Raw genomic sequence first — 19,826 nt, 5'->3', positions numbered from 1 at the left:
TATATATATGTATATGTATATATATATATGTGTATATATATGTATATATATGTGTGTATATATATATATGTGTATATATATATGTGTATATGTATATACAGTTGTGTGAAAAAGTGTTTGCCCCCTTCCTGATTTCTTATTTTACATTATACAATAAGATATGGTACACAAACAAACAGATAGCAGTACTTTAAAACAAGTATATTGTAAAAGTGGCAATTGTATTTAAAGATAGAAAGGGAGTGTAACGGTAGGAATTTGTCCTGGGGGTGTCAGAGTCAGAGTCAGTGGGGGTCCCGAACTGCAGAAGGGAAGAAACTGTCCGTGAGGCGTGTGTGTTTTTATCCTTTCTGTCGTAGTTGTATTTTGGAATAATGGTGTCCATCAACACCTCACTCTTAAGTTTGATGCTGGCATTTTAAATATACTTTGTTTTGTCATTTCTGTAGTCTGAACATGCTGGAACAACCTTTGTTGTTTGAACAAAAAATAGGTATTTTATTATATATTACTGCTAGGCAGATTCCTAACTGATAATTAATACAATCTAATACTACTGCCTGGTTTACAGTGCTGATGTGTTCTCGTATGATTACAGCATCTCTGGAGGAGCTTTGTTAACCATGCTCCATATAGAGGCAGAGTTTACCGGACACAGATGCTACTGGTTGCATTGTGGGAAATGTAGGATCCATTGCTTTTGGAGCTTGACCTATGTTAGGGACTAAAAGTCAAGCTATTTCAACCTCTGAAATAACCTCTGATATATAACCTCTGAATAAGTCTGAACACCGTCCTCCGGGCAAAGCAGCGTCTTTCAGGATGACACTACGTCACCTGCACACACGCACGAGCACATTCCTGCTGGATGACTTTGTAATGTGTAGTATTGTAATGAGTATTTCTACTCTACCACTATCCACTGGTAGCGTTGGTCTTTTTACTCTCACAGCATGGCGTTAATCAGCGATGCAACGTAACTAAGTACATTTACTCAAGTAATATGCTTAAACACAATTGTAATGCTACTTTCTACTCCACTGCATTTCAAGGGGAAATATTGTACTTCTTACTGAACTAAATGTATTCATGAGTATATGAATACAATGCATTATTATACATAAAATGAAACCACCTAAAAGTATAAATGTGAATAGAATTAGCTCTACTGCAGCCAGCTACAACATGTTATTGCATCAATAATAATACTCTAATGTTATAATAGTAATATAATGTTACCACTAAAGAACCTATTTAGCTGCATAGTGAGTATTTTACTTTTATACTTAAAGTACATTTTCTTAATGATATGACTACATACTTTTCTTGAGTAAGATTTTAAATGCAGGACTTTTACTTGTAAGAGAGTGTTATTAGTACTTCAGAAAATGATCTTAGTACTTGTGTTAATCATAATGACACTGCTTCTGCCTGCCCTGACATCATCTGAGTCAGAAGCTCTCGTTGTCTCTCCACCCCCCAGCCTCCTCCTCTCTCTCCTCATTTGTCTTTTTAATATTCACCAAATATAGACCGCTTCCTTTTTGGAACAACAGCTAAATGGATCGTTTCATTCGGTGTTTTGCTGCTACATACATGTATCGCGCTCTTTGCACCGCTATGTATCAGGCACAGCCTCCGGTTCTGAATATTGAAGCCAATGTGGAAGAGTCTAAAAACCCGCATTCTCTCTAGTGTCCACCAGGGGGCAACTCCTCTGGTTGTATAGAAGTCTATGAGAAAATGACTCTACTTCTCTCTTGATTTATTACCTCAGTAAATATTGTAAACATGAGTTTATGGTCTCAATCTCTAGTTTCAAGTCTTCTTCAATACAGCATGATGTTCATTTAGTAAATGATGGTCCATTTAGAGTCAAACAGACCATAAAGCAGAGTATGCTTTAGGGCGGGGCTACATGCTGATTGACAGGTCATTCCTCAACTAGAGCCATATATGGCATCTCTAAGTCACTTCCCCACAGTTCAAATAAGGTCACTTATGTTCACCTGTTGCAAAAAACCAGATGGCTACGGCCAGAATATCAGGCCTCAAAATGTCCAAAAACCAATGGGTGAAGTCACAATGATTACTCTACCGTCTTGTACTTTACTCAATTCAATTCAGTTTATCTTGTGTAGCCCAAAATCACAAATTCTTCTCAGAGGGCTTTACAGTATGTACACATACGACATCCTCTGTCCCGGGACCCTCGCATCAGAACAGGAAGAACTCCCCAAAAAACCCTTTAACAGGAGAAAAGAGGAAGAGACCTCAGGGAGAGCAACAGAGGAGGATCCTCTATCATAGTGGTGTAACAGATCACAGATCGATCCGTGATCGGTTCGGATCACTTGTCACTTTTTTTTACAGTTTAATCATCACAGTGTGTAATAAAGTTATACTGCTGCTGTTCCTTTTCAAGTAACAAGTCCCCGAATATCAATGCAGAGTGTCAGTGAACAGATATAAAGCAGTAGTGTGTTCACGTGAACGGAGCAGGTTAAAGCATTTAACGGTGAAAGTCATGGCGAGCGGAGGAACTTCAGAAGCCACCGGTGTAATGATTATAATGACGGGATGAAGGTGGTGTACAAAAGCGTTACGGTATGTAGGCGTTGTTTAAAGAGAAAGACACACGACAACGGCAATACATCGCACATGTCCACACATATGAAGCGCCACCATCCCGTCTGTCAGCGACGGGGACACTCCGGTGTGGAAAACAAAGGATTTCTAAATCTGGTTAAAGTGCTTGAGCCACGCTACGCAATCCCCTCACGCACCACTTCAGTATGAAAATCGTTCCTCTATGAAGAGGAAAAGACTGACCGCTCACTTCATCATGGCGGAGTGGAGATTCATAGTCCGGTGCTGCAGACACGCCCCCTCTGGGAGAGTCACACAGAGGTGCTGTGGACACGCCCCCTCTGGGAGATTGCAGTGTATTTGAATGACCTAACCTGACAGGAAGTAAACATAGACCCAACTTGTTGCCGAGCAGTTCAGTTCAGTTGAAACAGTGTAAGCTAGCTCACTGGCTGTTTTTCTTTCAATATTATTATATAAAGGACGAGGGTATCAGCATACACTTCAACTTAACAGAATTGAGTATTCTTGAATGTTTTAATTTTATTTGTTATTTATTTCCTTTGGTTTCAAATTGGACATCTAAAATATTTTAGTTTTTATGTAAGACTATAGCCCAAAGTTCTCTGCTTTCAGTGTTCTTGAACTTCTTTAATTAATAAATGGAAAGCAAAGTTATATTTGACTCCTCCCCTTTTCTTTGCTGATCCAAAAAATGATCTGAACCGTGACTCAAGAACCGTGATCCGAACCGTGAGGTTTGTGATCCGTTGCACCCCTACTCTATCAGGATGGACAGAAGTGTGATGGATGTCATGTGTACAGAATGAACAACTCACACATGGTGTTTATTAGTCTCAACTCGGGTACATTAAAACCAAGCGCATGCACTTACCAGTGCACAGTGTCCTCACAAGGAGATATTTTTGCTCTTCGTGCACAAATGCGGTCCCAAGCAAAGGGGCTGTGATGAGCGTGCGCTCGACTCTCCCTATGCGCTCGCAAACGCTCGACATTCGCTCATCAAATTGACTTTTGAGAATTTGGAGGCAGGGAGGGAATAGACAGTGGCTGATGTCTCCGCTCCAATGATAATGATCATCATGCACTCCCACGAATGAGCCAAATGCAAAATTTTGAAAGAAAAAGTTGTATATCAGACATTTGGGTCACATTCTGCAGCCCTGCCGAAGATGAAGTAGTTGTTCCTGTGCTAACTATCCAGAGTATTAACCCTGCAGTGCTTTGGTGCCGGTTAAGCCTTTTAAATGCATGAATGTGTTATTCCAGCTGGACCTCCTGAATGGTATTTGATTATCTCAGAAGTTCCTTAAACATAGCCCCTGATGTATGAACGCAGGGCTTCGTAGCTAGTCATCAAACCCTGAGACCTAAAATCTGGATTTTAGCAATACGACCTGTGCCTGTTTTTAAAATACAACATCACGTTGTGCTTCCCAAGGAAAACAAAACAAATAGTGTGGAACTGGAAAAAATTATGATTGATATACCAAACTTTCTGATCAGAGAATAAGTGGCTTGTGTAGCTTTACATGATATTGATTAGGGTTCGGGGTCCTGCCAGTTTTGTGCCATGGCAGCCATTTTGCACCCATAACCACCATTTTGACGGTAGGATTAATGGCACAAATGGAGGCGGTGGGTGGTTCGCAGCACCGGATCAGTAATTGCATTTTTTTTCTCCTTTTTTTGTCTTTGGGTAGAGATGTGAAGTCAGGGCTGACACATCTGGCCCCTGCACCTCAGCGATAAGCCTGACATCCACCGATGAATCAAACTGTTTAAAAATGAAACGGAACACTTCCCCAGTCGTGTGTAAATAGAGTCCAGGAGGAGGAGAAGGTGGAGGTAGTGGAGAGACAGAAGGCAGACTGGTATGGAGTAGAGTTGCATCAGCCAAATGAATTGTCGTGATGCAGATCGTGCGTGAAATGAACAGCAGATCCCACAGTGCAGTTGAAAATGGCCATATTACCACTACACTCAGTCAGCTGGCAATGGGCATGTTGTTAACCTGGTGTTGAGCCACGCAGGACAGGACAGACCTGGGCAGGACAGGACTTCACAGGACAGACTTGGGCAGGACAGGACTTCACAGGACAGACCTGGACAGGACAGACCTGGACAGGACAGGACAGACCTGGACTGGACAGACCAGACCGACCAGGACAGGACAGACCTGGACAGGACAGACCTGGACAGGACAGACCGACCTGGACAGACCAGACCTGGACAGGACAGACCAGACCTGGACAGACCAGACCTGGACAGGACAGACCGACCAGGACAGACCTGGACAGGACAGGACAGACCTGGACAGGACAGACCTTTACAGGACAGGACAGACCTGGGCAGGACAGACCTTTACAGGACAGGACAGACCTGGACAGGACAGGACAGACTTGGACAGGACAGACCTTTACAGGACAGGACAGACCTGGGCAGGACAGGACAGACCTAGACAGGACAGGACAGATCTAGACAGACCTGGACAGGACAGGAGGATGCTCTCTGCTATAGACAACGGGAGTGTGATTGTGACAAAGGGTGCTGGTTTAATTCTAAGGAGGACATTTTAGCAGCAGCCGTGTGTGTGTGTGTGTGTGTGTGTGTGTGTGTGTTCGTTGGGGGATGGGAAGAGGGAATTAAGAGTTGGCATTACATCAGGAGAGAGCTGCCATCTCTGCCTCCTTTCTAGCCCTGTTCTGTCTCTCTCTCTCACTCACACACACACAGCCTACACACAAAGACTTGTGTGAGGATAGCTCAGATGACGAAAAAAATCCCTCCGCTCTCAGTGTATCTTGGCTGTGTCACTCCTTTATTACCCCCCATACATACACACACATGCCCATGCACACATGCTACACAGGCTCCATATCCATTCCTGATTGGCTGGTGTAGTATTAACAAATGAAGCTCTCAGCTCTGGCTACATTTAAGGGGCCCCTGAAAGTAAGCATGTGTTTATTTTTACAGTGGAAGAAGGGGGAGACGGAGGGGGAGGGTAGATGAGTAGGGAGGGGTTTCTTTGTGGTACTATACAGTTGGAGTAGGAGAGGGGTTCACTAAATCCTGCCTTCTGTTGGAATGCTGTGCTGTACGTGGCTGTCTGGACACTTTCTATCTGCTGCTTTACGACGGTACCTCTCTGCTTGGTACTCTACACAGTGTGACCATCACGAGGAGTCTTCTGTCAGATTTTAAATGATGTCTACCTGCCACACTATGTCTCGGTGTTGGCTTTATGAACAGTGTGATGGCACCAGGTGGCACTACATTTGCCCTCTATCAACCTCCACCCTTTCTCTTTTCTACCTCTCCTGCAACGTCTCCTTTTCTTTTTCCTTTATTGCATTGGCCTGGCAGAGTGCCCAAAGCTAGGGGGGTGGGTTGAGAAGGAGGTAGTGGGAGGGATTGGGGGTGGCTTGAGAGAGTGTGTGGCTTGTGTAGCAGCTGACTGAAACAGTCATTATATTATGTAAAGGCAGGCGGCAGCAGCGGCAATGACCTGGGGGGGGGTGCCAGTTACTGACGCGCAGCACAAGGGCTACCCTGATTGGCTCATCAGCGACATTCTCAGTGGTGCTCTCTGCCTCATTAACGGGGAGGCTTGGCAGAGAGGTTGCAGGCGCTGCTCGTGTTTTTCTCCCAGCAAATGGAGGCGACGACTGGGCTCCTCCGCTGCGTCACAAATTAATTAGAGAAGAAGAAGTGGTGGGGAGGGCTGTACTGTGCCATCATGAAGACTCCTCCCTGTGTTAAAGAGGCTGCTGTAGATGTGATGGATAACAGAGACGTTAAGGACAGAATGAACAGATTAGAGCCATGGCAGACACAGCACCGTGATACAATAGATGAGGGGAACCGATAGAACCACACCAGCTGGAATAATCTGCTAATAGAAAGCTGATTAACTGATAACGGGCCAATTAAATCTCTGCTTGAATTACAGTCTCCGACGCCATTTTGCCAAATTCAGCAGCGGTCCAGGTGGTGTTGGTGCAGTGCTGGAAATGAAAAGCATCCATCTGCATGTTGTTTGGCCACACATGATGATGCACTGTCTGTTGTAATGGAGGAGAAGCCTACACACACCAATGTGTTTGAATTCAATACTGCTGACTATTATACGTACATATATACAGTATATACACACTTTACAGGCAGCCAATGGTTTCTAGTCTTTCTTTTCTTGAAACTTGCTTGAGTTGTGTCGTGTTTATTTGCACAATAGTCATATTTACTGTTCATGATTTGTAGGAAATGGGACAAAACATGCCAAACCAGTGGTGCACGGGCGGTGTGTTCTGCTCTTAAAAAAGACTCAATGAATCAAAACCGTGTTTGTTTATCTGAGGATTCTCTAGCCGAATGGTCAAATTGTCACTATTAAAATAGAAATGGAGTAATAGGTGTTACGGGAATGATCAGTGCGTCACGTCATGTGACAGGGCAACATTATGGCCCTGATGCGTCAATTGCATTGTTCGTTGAGATCTAATGTTGCTCAAAACAGTGCTGCTAGCCTCACGATAACCATAAAATAAGAACTGTAGAACCCAACCATCAGGAGTACTGGAGGCCATAGCTCCAGACACTCTATATACACTGTAGGCTTCATGCAGTTGTCTGCAACAGCTGCTGTCTGACTTTAAAACAGTCATGGAGTTGAAACTTCAGTGAAGTTTTCTCCAGTGATTTTCTGCTTGCTCATTTCCTCCAGCTTGTGCTCTGCTGCAGCATCTTGATTGGTTCACTGCTCTGTCAACCCTGAAGCTAGTCACATGACTAAGTTAACGCTCATATGACTGGGCTTGTTGTCGTCCTTACCGAAGTCTCCCTCGCTGCTATGAATCACTTGCACAGACACAAAGGCATCAAACATTTCACAGATGTACTTGTCACCATCAAGCACCTATTCTTAGCCCGCTGTGTTTAACCCACTTCCACCTGAATGAGCCTACGATCAGCTGCTCATATTGTCTGCTAATGTATCAATCCCTGTTGCTTCCTGGCCTTTCACTGGTGTGTAACATTCAGCAGCACAGCTGAGAGCGTCAGAGCAGTGGACAGGAGTCAGCTCGTCATGCTGTTCTCCTGTGTTACTCTGTGTACAATGAAGCAGCAAAGACAAGTCCTCCAGAGTCCATGCTGAACATCTGCACTTATGCAGACTAGTAGTGCAAAATACTACGCGTGAGTCTTCGGACCATAGCTGTGCTTGTAGGTGACAGTTTAACTGTTAGGGTAGTGTTCTTCTTAACAATGCCACCAAACTGTACAGATGTCATTAACACCAGGCTGTGAACTCACGACTGAACCGTTTACATTCTCAAATCGCAACATCTACTCCAAATCACAGAAGGCACTATATTAGTTAAAGGTGAAACATATGTCAAAATACCATTTCATATTAAATATTGTCATGCTGCAGAGACATAATGGCCTGTACATCATATTCTACAGACTTAAGATCACACCATGATCTCTCTTTAATGAAAATGAGAATAATGATGTAAAATAATCATTCCCTCTAATATTGCAAATCATATAGCAATGATAATAATAATAATACATTTTATTTATATAGCGCTTTACAAAATTCTCAAAGACACTTTACATTGTAAAAAAGCTAAAGACTAAAAACATGGACCACACGTTGGTCACACATTAAAGCAGCACTGTAACGGTTGGTTTTGATCTGTGATTTGAATATGGAGAGGTCAGTGCAGTCTCGCACGTGAAATAGATAGATAGTCAAAATAATTGCAATTATATATTTTTGGAATCGTTCAGCCCTTGTGCTTCTGCTCATCCAGATCTGAATATTCATAAATCAATCACAGGTGAACAGCTACGATAACAGTCTTGATGTTGATGTTGACAGCGTCTCCTAGACGACACTCACATTGTTTAACTCAAACCCCGCCTACTTTGTCCCCTCTGAACAGCTGACCAATCACAATAGGAGGTGGATGTGATCTCAGATTGTTGATAGATAGTCACACAAATGGCGACAGTGCTGCGGTGATGCAGAGCCGGTTAAAAATTGGCAATGTTTCCTTCAAACACTTATTCAATGTATTTAGCAGCTACAAGAACCAAATAATTGTTTTAATGTCTCGGCTTAAAATGGGGACATTCTTTAACATTGACACATTTTCATCGTCAGCGTCATACGCAGACTAATATCAGCAGCAGTATATTTGTGATTTGACCTAAACCCCTGGTTGTTCATGTTTGATGTGGCTCTGCTAACCCCTCTGTCCTCCTGTCTCCTCCAGGATGGAGCGGATGTCTGAGGAGGCGCTGAGGCTCAACCTGCTGAAGCGAGGCCTGGAGTCGCCCAGCGAGCGAGAGGAAGCGCTGGCCAAGCGCCTCAAAATGGAAGGCCATGAGGCCATGGAGCGCCTCAAAATGCTGGCACTACTCAAACGCAAGGACCTAGCAGACCTGGCAGCCCTGGAGGTTGCGGGGCCCATGGGAGACGGAAAGGGGCCCGGAGCCAGCACCCTCCACCACCAGAGCCTAATGGGTGCCGCTTATGAGGAGAAACTGAATGGAAGTCTGAGGCTGGGAGGCCACGGCAGCCATATTGGATCCAGTAAGAATGGGAAGGAAAACATGCTGGATGAGCCTGTGGATATGAGCGCTGGGAGAAGATGGTGAGAATAAAGTATTTACACACAACAAGCATTGAGAATCCAATAATTAGTGTTTCCCTCTGAAACAGGGTCTGTACGGAGAGGAAAGCAGACATTTTTACTTGACATAGTAGCAAAAGTACATGTTACTAATAACCAGCCAGCAGGACCCTCAAAGCCATGATTCATTTGATCGTTTCCACCTGTGCTTTCCCTGCTGCCCCACGGCAACATGTGTCATGAGAGGAAAAGGACATACCAGTGGGTGGAGACTGCTGTTCTCAGCAGCATGTGGTTGGCCACCCCTGCTATAAGGTGTCATACAACACACCGGGCTCTATTTCTGTGGCTATGACCAGCGAAGCAGTGACCTAACAGTCTGGGGTTTTCGTTGTTTTTTTGTTTAGGTCAGATATGAGTGACGTTCTAGACACCCATCCCATATTCACACAACCAGATGTTGCTACAAAGTAACCAAACGCACTAATACACAGATCACACAGACTGTGTTCACCATTTCCTCCTCTAAGTATTCACCTGCAGGAATCAGTGAAGGCTCCGGGATGAATGACCAGTAGTTACTGTGACCTGCAGTCTTGTTGTTTGGGGAACATATCTACACTATACTTTGAATATCACTCCATGCCAGCATGGGTGCTTTCCATAGCATCAAACCCATTAACAAGTAATGACCATTAACAACAACAAAATGCTAAGTCAGCTAATATATGTGACGTACTGTAAGAAGTGACTGATGACTCTGTGACACTGAATCATGTTCACTACCCCAGCTGTTCTACCGAGCTAGCTGCTCACTGCCGGTCTAGAATGATGGGATTGTTTAACCAAGACACGGACTCACCACTTTGTTTCTCTTTCTGTATATAATATATTCCTCCATCATATATTATAGTGATACAGAGCTGTTCTTCTTACAGAAACAGACATGCAGAGAGACACACTTAATTAGCTCTTTAGTTGATGATTTCATTTTTTGAATCAAAATGAATGGTTGATTCCCTCATTTTGTTCCTATTTACTGTTATTTTGAAAACCTGATCTAAAATGTGTATTTTTGCTGTGAAAACCTCTAAGGAGAGTAACGAGGCCGACAGGAACCCCTGAAAGTTGTTGTAATATCATTCTCTCAGTATCACATCATAGACTGTGCATAAGAAGTGGACGTGGTCACCATGATGTCACCCATTGGTTTGTGGACTGCGGTTTTGAACCCACGAGTTCGGCTTTGTTGTTACGCCATCTTGCCTTTTTGCAACCAGAATCGACACCAGAGAGTGGAGCTAAGTGCAACCGAACACTTAATTAGACATTTCTAGGCAACCAAAATGTCACAATCAACTTTCATAAAGTGAAAAGACACGGTGAAAGAGTTATAGTTGGAAGATGAAAACAACGCCATGGTAGCGAGCAGTCAGTCACAAGGTGTCCAAAGCACAAAGCTAAAGCATACCCTGCTTTAAGGTGTATTTCACTCTACATGGGACCATCATTTCAAACTTCTTTTTGCAACCACGGAAGTGGCTCCCTGCTGGTCTGTAGAGAGGATCCTGGGTGTGAGGGTCCTGGGACAGAGGGTGTCGTATGTGTACAGATTGTAAAACCCTCTGAGGAGAATTTGTGATTTTGGGCTATACAAAATAAATTTAATTTAATTGGTTTAATGCACTTACATTGACTTCACTTTTCAGACCCGGAGGTTGCAGCCCAAGTTGTCCCATGGGGCTTTACAATCTGTACAGCACACAGCAGCCTCTGTCCTTAAGGCCTTTACACAACGGGCCGTTCTTTCTAGTTGCAATCAATTCACACAGCAATATATTTTTTAGAATCGTTGTTTTTTTTTTTTGCTTTTGCACTGCAAATAAAGGCATCAACTAACCACATTGTGCAGAAGGGACAAGTTCAAAGCCTTGTTGAAGTTACCCCTAACCCTAACACAGGCTCAGTAGTCTGAACCAAGACGGCAAACTTTAGTTTCCCTTTTATTGCTCCTCAAAGGAAACTCAATAAAGAGCTTACAGTAGCTTAGGCCCTACAACAGTTTACCTCAGACAGACTGCCAGACGCTGCTCTGGGTCTATAGGATCCAGGTAGTCGGTCCTCTGCCTGCTTGAATATGCTGGAACCCTTTATTGAAACTGTGGCAAATTGACATCGCTGCCGGTATGACAAACATGTAAGTACTGGGCGTAATAGATTTATTGAGACTGACCTGCCAGAAAGATTACGATTAGTTGCGTTTATTCTGAAGTTATTAGAAAATAAGCAATTTCCAAAAGTTTAGGTGAAAAAATGACTTTTAAATTTGGATTTGAAGGCCCCAGTAGAGTCCGACTTCTTCCAGAGGAATGGGTGTTGATAGATTTCATTTCAAATTGAATGAAATCACGTAAAGCTCTGAAAGATGGAAAAGCTTTGACTACATTCAGACCTTTGGTTTGGCCCCTCGTTAAGCTCAGCTGCATGATGATAGCTTTGAGGATCTTTGAGATGTCTCTACAACTTGATATCAGTCCAGCTCATAGAAATGAAGTGATATTGAACGGCTCACACCTGTGTATGTAAGGTCCCACAATACACAGCAAAGCTGGGCCCCGAAGGCAGAGCAACATTCTGTAGACCTCCACAACCACACAGACTTTATAGAGGCATGGAGGGTATAAAACCATGTGTAGCACATCAGGCTTCATCATTATGAAATGGAAGAAGTCTGGAACCTAGAGCTGGACGTACCCCCAAACTCTGTAAGCTGGCGAGAAAGGCCTCAGTCACGGAGGTGACCACGAACGTACCGGTCACAAGAGTCTGACTGAGCCGCAGAGGATCTGCCAGGACGATCCGGAGAAACTGCCAAAAGCCTGTGGAGACGTACCGTAAGACTTGAAGAATATCGCAGCTCTTCCTTGAAGCTATATGATGTTTCCATTAAGGGAAAGACTTTTTTCCATCAGATGGAAATATTCCAGATATCTGGTGCATCGTGCATCATTTCCTAAAAATGAGTTTACATGAGCACAAAAGAAAGAAAATAATCAGATTTTAAAACTGTGCGCACTCAAATTTAGCTTTGAACAACAAAGCTAAACTAGTTGTTAATGCAGTCAGCACAACAAACCGGACACTTTCTGAAATGATATCAGGTGGTAAGGCATGAAGGTGGATGCCTTTGCACAGCATCACTTTGGTGTGACCAGTGGGATTTAGGGGTCACTAGTGAAATATAAAGAGAGGTTCAAAATATTTAAAGCGACTGCCCTGCTAGCAGCCCTGAGAGGCTACGGTGCTCCTCTCATGCATTGCTTCACAAACTGACTCCCAAGTCAGCCTCAGAGCTCCATGTCACATCCAGTTTTTATTCAAACAATTATGATAATGCCAATGCATTTCAGGTTCCACTAAAAGTTTTGTTCTTCTTGTTTTTCCAACGTAGTGATGCGGACCATGACAGACGAACTCCGTCTCCAGACGTTATCATCCTGTCGGACAATGAGGCGTCCAGCCCCAGAACAACACCTCGCCCTGAGGAGCGGCTGCACCAGGCCAACCTGGACATGTTCAAGGTGAAACCTCAGGGAATACACTGAATGTAGTGTACAGCTGGTTTAGACCACAATAACGTGTCAGAGTCAATCGCTGTCAAAACCAATTCTGTACAGTCCTTGATTCATTAACATAATGAATTATCTACTGAGAAATTAAAGCTGCCCAACAGGGCTTCACTACACAGGGCTGTTGATGGCACATCACATGGGAAATCATAAAGAATGAAAAATCTAACTTGGAAAATACAGTAGAAATGAAAATGAACACCACCTCACAATTAATGTATGAAATCCATCATTCAAATATTAGAATGATGAAATATTAGTGTCCTTTAAGTAACTTCTATAACTGCTTTATTTAAAGGTGTATTTAGGCAGGCTGTTTAGTTCAGAGGTGTGTCATGTGTTGCCTTACATTTACCATCTGGATACCGTGTGTGTGTGTGTGTGTGTGTGTGTGTGTGTGTGTGTGTGTGTGTTCGTGTGTTCGTGTGTTCGTGTGTTCGTTCCAGGGGAAGACAGGAGAAGAGAGGCAGCAGATGATCAAAGCTCTGAGAGAGGAGCTGCGTCTGGAGGAGGCTCGCCTGGTGCTGCTCAAGAAGCTCCGACAGAGTCAGATGCAGAAGGAGAACGTGGTGCAGAAGGTCCGTACTGCTGCTGGACACTCTGTTGCATGTGCCTGCTTCTGGAGTAGTCAGTGGTGGAACTGTGCTTTGAAGTTACTTGAGTATTTCTATGTTATGCAACTTAATCCTTCTACTCTACTACATTTCAGAGGAAAATACTCTACTTTTTACTTCGCTGTATTTATTTGACAGCTGCAGCTACTGATTACTTTGCAGTTTCATATTTTCATTATTAATTACCAAATATTATCAACAAATATATGATGTTGATTATATGTTGATTGTCTGATGTATAGAAAGTATAGCCCAACACATTCTGGATTTATGAGGCCAATACTGATAAAGATTTCTGGGAGTTTAATAAAGTGTGATTAGGCCGATGCATATTTTAAAACTAATTAATATTAATAAAATTAATATATACGATGGATCTGTGAATATATCGGCCTGACTGATTTATCTGTAATGGTCGGGATGTTTACACATTGATGCATCAATCATTTAACTTAGATCCAATCATACAAGAATATTATTCAGAAATAGACAATTCTGCATAACAAGCTCTTCTACTTTTGGTACTTGAAGTATATTTTGATGCTAATACTTTACTTCAGTAAAACTTTGAATGCAGAACTTGTAATGAACTTTTGCTACGCTTGTATTGTACAGAAGAGGATTAGGGCCACATGTGGAGAATGTATTTGACTTCCCTAATTGTTCCTTCCTCTCAAAGCAATGATGTGATGTCCTACTCTTATTCTACATTGTTTACGATCCTCAAGCCCACTGCCGCTATGATGGCACTAAAGGGAAAGTCCCCACCTTCTTATGTGGATTTCAGTGCTGATGCTAAGTGTAGTCCACTGATCAAATACATATCCCATCGCATGCTGTATGGACTAACCTCTCCAGGCTGTTCCTATGTGTACCAGGATGCATCAGGTGACAAGTAAACAAAGTAAACTCACAAAACGTCAATGAAAGAAATACTCGTACACCTAAACCCAAAAATACAACTGTACACCGTCTGAATTCATTCTGAATATCCGAGTCATCCAAAACACTGTCAAATCTATTGTAAACAAATACCTTCCTCTGTTCTTACGTTTTAAGATGCCATTTTATGCCACGGACGTTTGTGAGCAGTGTTGTGCCCCACAGTTATAAGAGCTGAGTTTCACTCTGTAGTTCTTCCTCATCTTAAATGCGTCACTGGGATGAGGAAGAACTACAGTGTTTGCAGCTGCGCCCCAGAGACACAGAACAGCAGGACCACTGCAGGCGGTCCTCACACCATATACCAAACTCAGACAGGTAGAGATGAGCTTTACAATAGGCACGTTTTCCCCTAAGTAGCAGCTCCATTCCCAATGCATTGTGGTTTGTAGTGAGCATAGATATTCACAAGATATTACATGGCAGTGTGGGAAATCATATGTATTCTACAAATTAGAATTCCAATTTGGAAATGAAGAAAATAATGGCTGATCACGTTAAAGCTCCCCAAAACATCAGCCTGACTTTATTCTCAGAACTAACTTTAAGAATTAAAAACATTTTTTACATATGGCCCTAATTGCCTTCGGAGGTGTTGTGGTTTGTGCTTTTGAATATTCCATGTTCCAGTTTCCATTTATGTCACTAAAATTTCAAAATACATTTTTGAAAGCATCCTCTGCTCTAGTTTTTTAAAAGCTGATTTTTGTGCAGATGACCAGCATTGGTTTATAAACTGGAAACTAATACAAACATCACATCACACAAGTGGTGTAAGACTGCCCGCTCCGATTGGTGGGTCTGTGGTAAGCTTGGTACTATGGTGACCAAGTGATAAGGCTCAGATAGGATGAACAAGTAAATGCTCTGTTATAGTTAAGATGTACTCTAATGTGATTGGACATGTTGAAGTAAAACCTCTGGGTTACAAATACACATTTCCAGAAATCCTACAGCCCTGTTAATGCTGTGTTGATGTCTGCGTGCAGGTCCCAGTGGTTCAGAACGCTGCATCCTCTGTGCAGCCTCCTCCCATCCACAGCTCTCCTGGCCTGGGGAAGCTGCCTGTGAGGCCAGGCCTGCACAACCCTGACCCCCAGAACCTCCGCAATGCACAGGTTTGTGTGTGTCTGCTTGTGTGTTCATTTACATTACACCTCTTCACCTTCTGAGATTGTATTACTTCAGTTACTGAAGCAACACCCATCCCTATCGTGTTACTTATAGTAACACGATAGGGATGGGTGTTGATTTTATCGATAGTAGTACTCTTATCGTCACTGCTTGTTGGTTTGGTTCCTTATCGATACTCTTAGCGGTTATTTTGTGAGAAAAAAAGACAATTATTTAAGAAAATAATAGAAATTGGTTTATTATTCTTGTATACATACAAATAATCTTTCTTGAGCAGCAATACAAGAAGTTCCAAATCCTTCAAATACATTGACAGCTAAACAATGATCTCAGTGATGATCTTTCATTGATGATCCTGTTCTTGTGATCAGACTCCGTATGACATCACTAGCGTATGACATCACTACCGTTACCTGACGGCTGCTCCACAAACAGACTGATGTTCTGCTCGTTGGTCACATGTTGTGATAAACTTACTTGTGAGGGTTTTATTGTGTTTGAGACGACCAGAGTTCTCCAATGTTTCCTTCTCTCTGATCCTGATGTGAGTCTCACGCTGTACTGAGACACAGACACAGAGACAGAGAGGACGTTTGAGACGAGGACGTCTCACTGCAGAACTAAGAAAGCACCGATAGCAGAACCGCTAACTCTGGACCGCATCAATACTAATGGGTTTTTACTCCTTTAGAACCGGGTTTCGGGGGGGCGTCCCGGTAACAGTATTTGTCCTGAGTGAATCGGGTGGGGAAAACAACAAGCTCTCGCTCAAATTGGAAGGATCACTCCACCAATTGTACTTTGACTGGTTCAGTTTACTGGTCATGGTCAGCAGGGGTTGGATTGGGATTGGTTATGATATTGTTGTGGGGCAGCTGTGGGTTACAGTGGCAGAGTAACTGTGTCCATATTTCAGCTCACTGACTCCACGGGAAGTAAAGCAACTGCAGAAAACTTTGCTAAAAAGTTTAGCCAAAATGTGAGATATTCATGTCTTGTTAAAGGGGTGTATAGTAACATCCTGTCATCAGGATTCAGGCAGTCTGCTGCCATGCACAAGCTTTTGCATTATTGTATTTATTTAGTATTTTCTATTTTAAGAATTTCTGCTTTTTTCTGTTACTGACAGATGTAGATTCTCAATCTCTTTTCAAGTTAAAATAAATGTATTTTTATTCTAAAATATAGTTGTAAAGTTAAAATAAGTAAAAATAAAAATTGTTCCCTAAGGAGATAAATACTATCCTTTCTGAAGGAAAAGTGTTTGTTTTATATTTATACAAATCATGGCCAGAATGCTTCAAATTGCACAATTCAAAGAAATAAAAAAAGAAACTGAGGTGACTTTGTGCTGCTTGCGCATGTCACCGTACAACCTGGAGTCAGAATAATAATTTCACCAGCACCCATACTTCTGCTGTCTGTCGGTCTGTCTCCTCCACTCTGACTCTAGGAAAGTGCATTTCCACACAGAGTTGTCATCTACAGGAAAAAAGTTGTTTGCTGTTGTTGGGATCAGGCAGAAGCGTGTTTGATTATCAGCAGATATGAAAAACGAAATTATTGACATCAATAGAATTATTCTAAGATTATTAACAATAACGGGGCACCACCCTGAGAACAGGGACCAATAACCAAACTATAAATTAAGTCTCATAATTAGTATTCACTCACAATGTCAATAGTCAAAGTACTATTCCACACTCAGAGTGAACGGTGAAGGTTTGAATTTGAGCACAGGCCACATATCAGCTATAATCACAATACACATGCACAAAGTAATCACAGACGGCTGCTCTTTAAAGTATAACAGAGTTTATTAAATTCCAATAATAATGATCAAGTTAAAAGATATCTAAAACTAACAACAACTACTATACAATTACGAGCCTACTATCTAACATCAACAAACAATATGTGGTGTGTTTGCGTGCGTGAAGCGAAAAACTACACAAACAATGGCGGATGTGTGTCTCACACGTGACCGCGCCACGTGAGACTACCAAATGACTGAGATGGTTAGCTAAATCTATATGTGTGTGTGTGTGTGTGTGTGTGTGTAGGTTAGTAAAAGAAGAGGGGGAAAAAGGGAACACTCAAAACTAGGCAGATCGTCACCGCCGCAGTAAAATACGGAAACTGTTAACTTTATCACACAGAAACCCGACTACAACACTATTGCAGCAGCATGGAGCACAACAGTAGTTTCTTCACAGCACTAACGGAACGTGGCGGTCCGTGAACATACACAAGAACACGTTATAACAGTACAGTAAACTTGGAACAAAACAACACTAGGTAATAAACACACTATGACCTAACTCTGCCCAGACACAAGCCTCTTACTCTGAGACGACTTCGTAGCGGCCGATGTAGTTCTTCGAGTTTCTTGGTTAAACTTGGATCAGAGCTTCAAGCTGGGGCGGGCGGGGATTCCTCGGAATTTAAGGGAATTCTCGTCCTTCCGACAGGCAAAATGTCGACGTTAACAGGGAGAGAACGGGGCATAGAAGTTATCCGTTCTCTCCTTAGGGTTAAAAAACAAGACAGTCTTTTGTTCGTCCAGCGAAGTTAAGACTATGACCTAGGATTCTGTTCAAAAGCAACATTGTTTCTGCCTCCTTGCACCAACTCGAGTCGGACGGAACGGCGGTGAGTTGGAGGTGAAGCTGCTATCTGAGGTCAGGGTAAAGGTTCAGGCTAAAGTAACATTAATATGTTGGTGTTGCTCGACAGTAGGACTGGGTTTAGTCGAGACAATGAATGGGTGAGAATGCTATGAATGGTAGAAGGTCCTGCCTCCTGCAGGAAGCCTTTGTTCTTGCATGACGTAGCCCCGTTCCTCCATTACATGTTGAGATGGTATGAAATATTCAGCAAGTGTGTGTGTGTGTGTGTGTGTGTGTGTGTGTGTTCTGGATTGTCTTATCAGCTTGTTTTGTATGGATGCTGGTATTCTTTGATGTTAGTTTACTCACCGAGCAGCTGCTGCCCTCTGCTGCCCATACTGTGTATAACGTCTGTGTTACCGCAACACACTGGGTGTGTGTACATGAAGGGAGAACTCCCCCTTATATGGATGCTCACTAAAACTGTTTGTGGTAACATGTGTCAACACAAGTGCCTCATAAATAAGGGGAGAGAGCAGGTGATTATGGCAAAACTAATATATATCACCAGGAAACTTCCCCAGTTGATTACTTACAATACGATAATTACTTTGTGTATTACAAGTTTTCCGAAATGTTATGTTCAAATATGCAAATGAGGCATTATCTCATGCTAACTTTGGTGAATTTAGGAGAAATCTACAGATGCAAATAGACACGGTAGTACAATAGACCCCTCCATGTGTATGTTGGTTGTTTTCTCTCCACTGGTCTGAAAGAAGAAAAGAGATTTACAGTGTTACACACACTGTAACACACAGTGTTAACACACAGTGTTATTAGGGCCACCTAACCGTCCTGCAGTCAACCCTCCCTTCATGAAGGTTCTACAGTAATGATTTACATTATTATATTGTTAATTATACCTCATTTTAAATGGTATTGCATCATCATACTTACAGGTGTTTCTGATATTATATCCATATCATTTATATCAATGATGGTAGACTAAATATTAGGAACACATGTCAGTGTAATGCAAATACAGATCAGCAAAAGTTGAACGTTAGTATTGAGTGCAAGACAGTTTGACTATACTGTGTTAGTTCTAGCTAGGTGTTAAACTGGACACTGGGTGCATTTAGGTCAGAGTCCATCACAGGTCCAGTTTTGCAAACACGCACCTGCAAAGTTCAGCACAAGAACCGACCCGCTAACCGTAACTAGCGCCGAGTCGGATCCCGTTGATACCCGACTCCCTCTGCATTATTTGTACTGCTGTTTAAGCTGCTTTCTCCAAGGAAGGTCTGTCCCTGGCTGCGCTCCATGCCAGTGTCTGGGATGGTGATCCATTTAGTGTCAGCCGGGCTTTCACAATAAAAGCAATCCTGCCGGCTGATTGTGCTTGATAACATTAGCTGATTTAGTTGTAAAATACTGCACAATCATTTTCATGTCTGAATTCTCCAGAAAAAAATACCTGCATATTTGTGTGGCCTCTCACATGTAGTTCATTTATTGTCCTTAAGTGTGACTTAAGGTTTGGGTTCAGTAGCATTTCATCAAAGGTGCTTATTAATCCACCCGCATCCAATCTATTCATGTTTAGCTTTCAAAACACTGCTGCTACTGCTTCAAAAC

At 42.6% G+C, this 19,826-nt stretch overlaps 1 protein-coding gene across 1 annotated transcript in view; it reads left to right on the top strand.

Moving 5' to 3' along the window:
- The window catches only part of gatad2b (GATA zinc finger domain containing 2B), a 59,385-nt gene that overhangs the window by 33,097 nt on the left and 6,462 nt on the right, over positions 1-19,826 (top strand). The window contains exons 2-5 of the mRNA XM_031875791.1: positions 8,898-9,278; positions 12,709-12,838; positions 13,333-13,464; positions 15,432-15,560. Coding sequence (XP_031731651.1) covers positions 8,899-9,278; positions 12,709-12,838; positions 13,333-13,464; positions 15,432-15,560 — 771 coding nt within the window. The 5' untranslated portion in view covers position 8,898. The remainder of the gene's footprint in view (positions 1-8,897; positions 9,279-12,708; positions 12,839-13,332; positions 13,465-15,431; positions 15,561-19,826) is intronic.

This window comes from Anarrhichthys ocellatus, unplaced genomic scaffold, assembly GCF_004355925.1.
Source record: "Anarrhichthys ocellatus isolate YVR2014 unplaced genomic scaffold, GSC_Weel_1.0 scaffold96, whole genome shotgun sequence".
NCBI classification, from domain to species: Eukaryota; Metazoa; Chordata; class Actinopteri; order Perciformes; family Anarhichadidae; genus Anarrhichthys; species Anarrhichthys ocellatus.
This window is presented reverse-complemented; position numbering and strand designations above follow the sequence as displayed.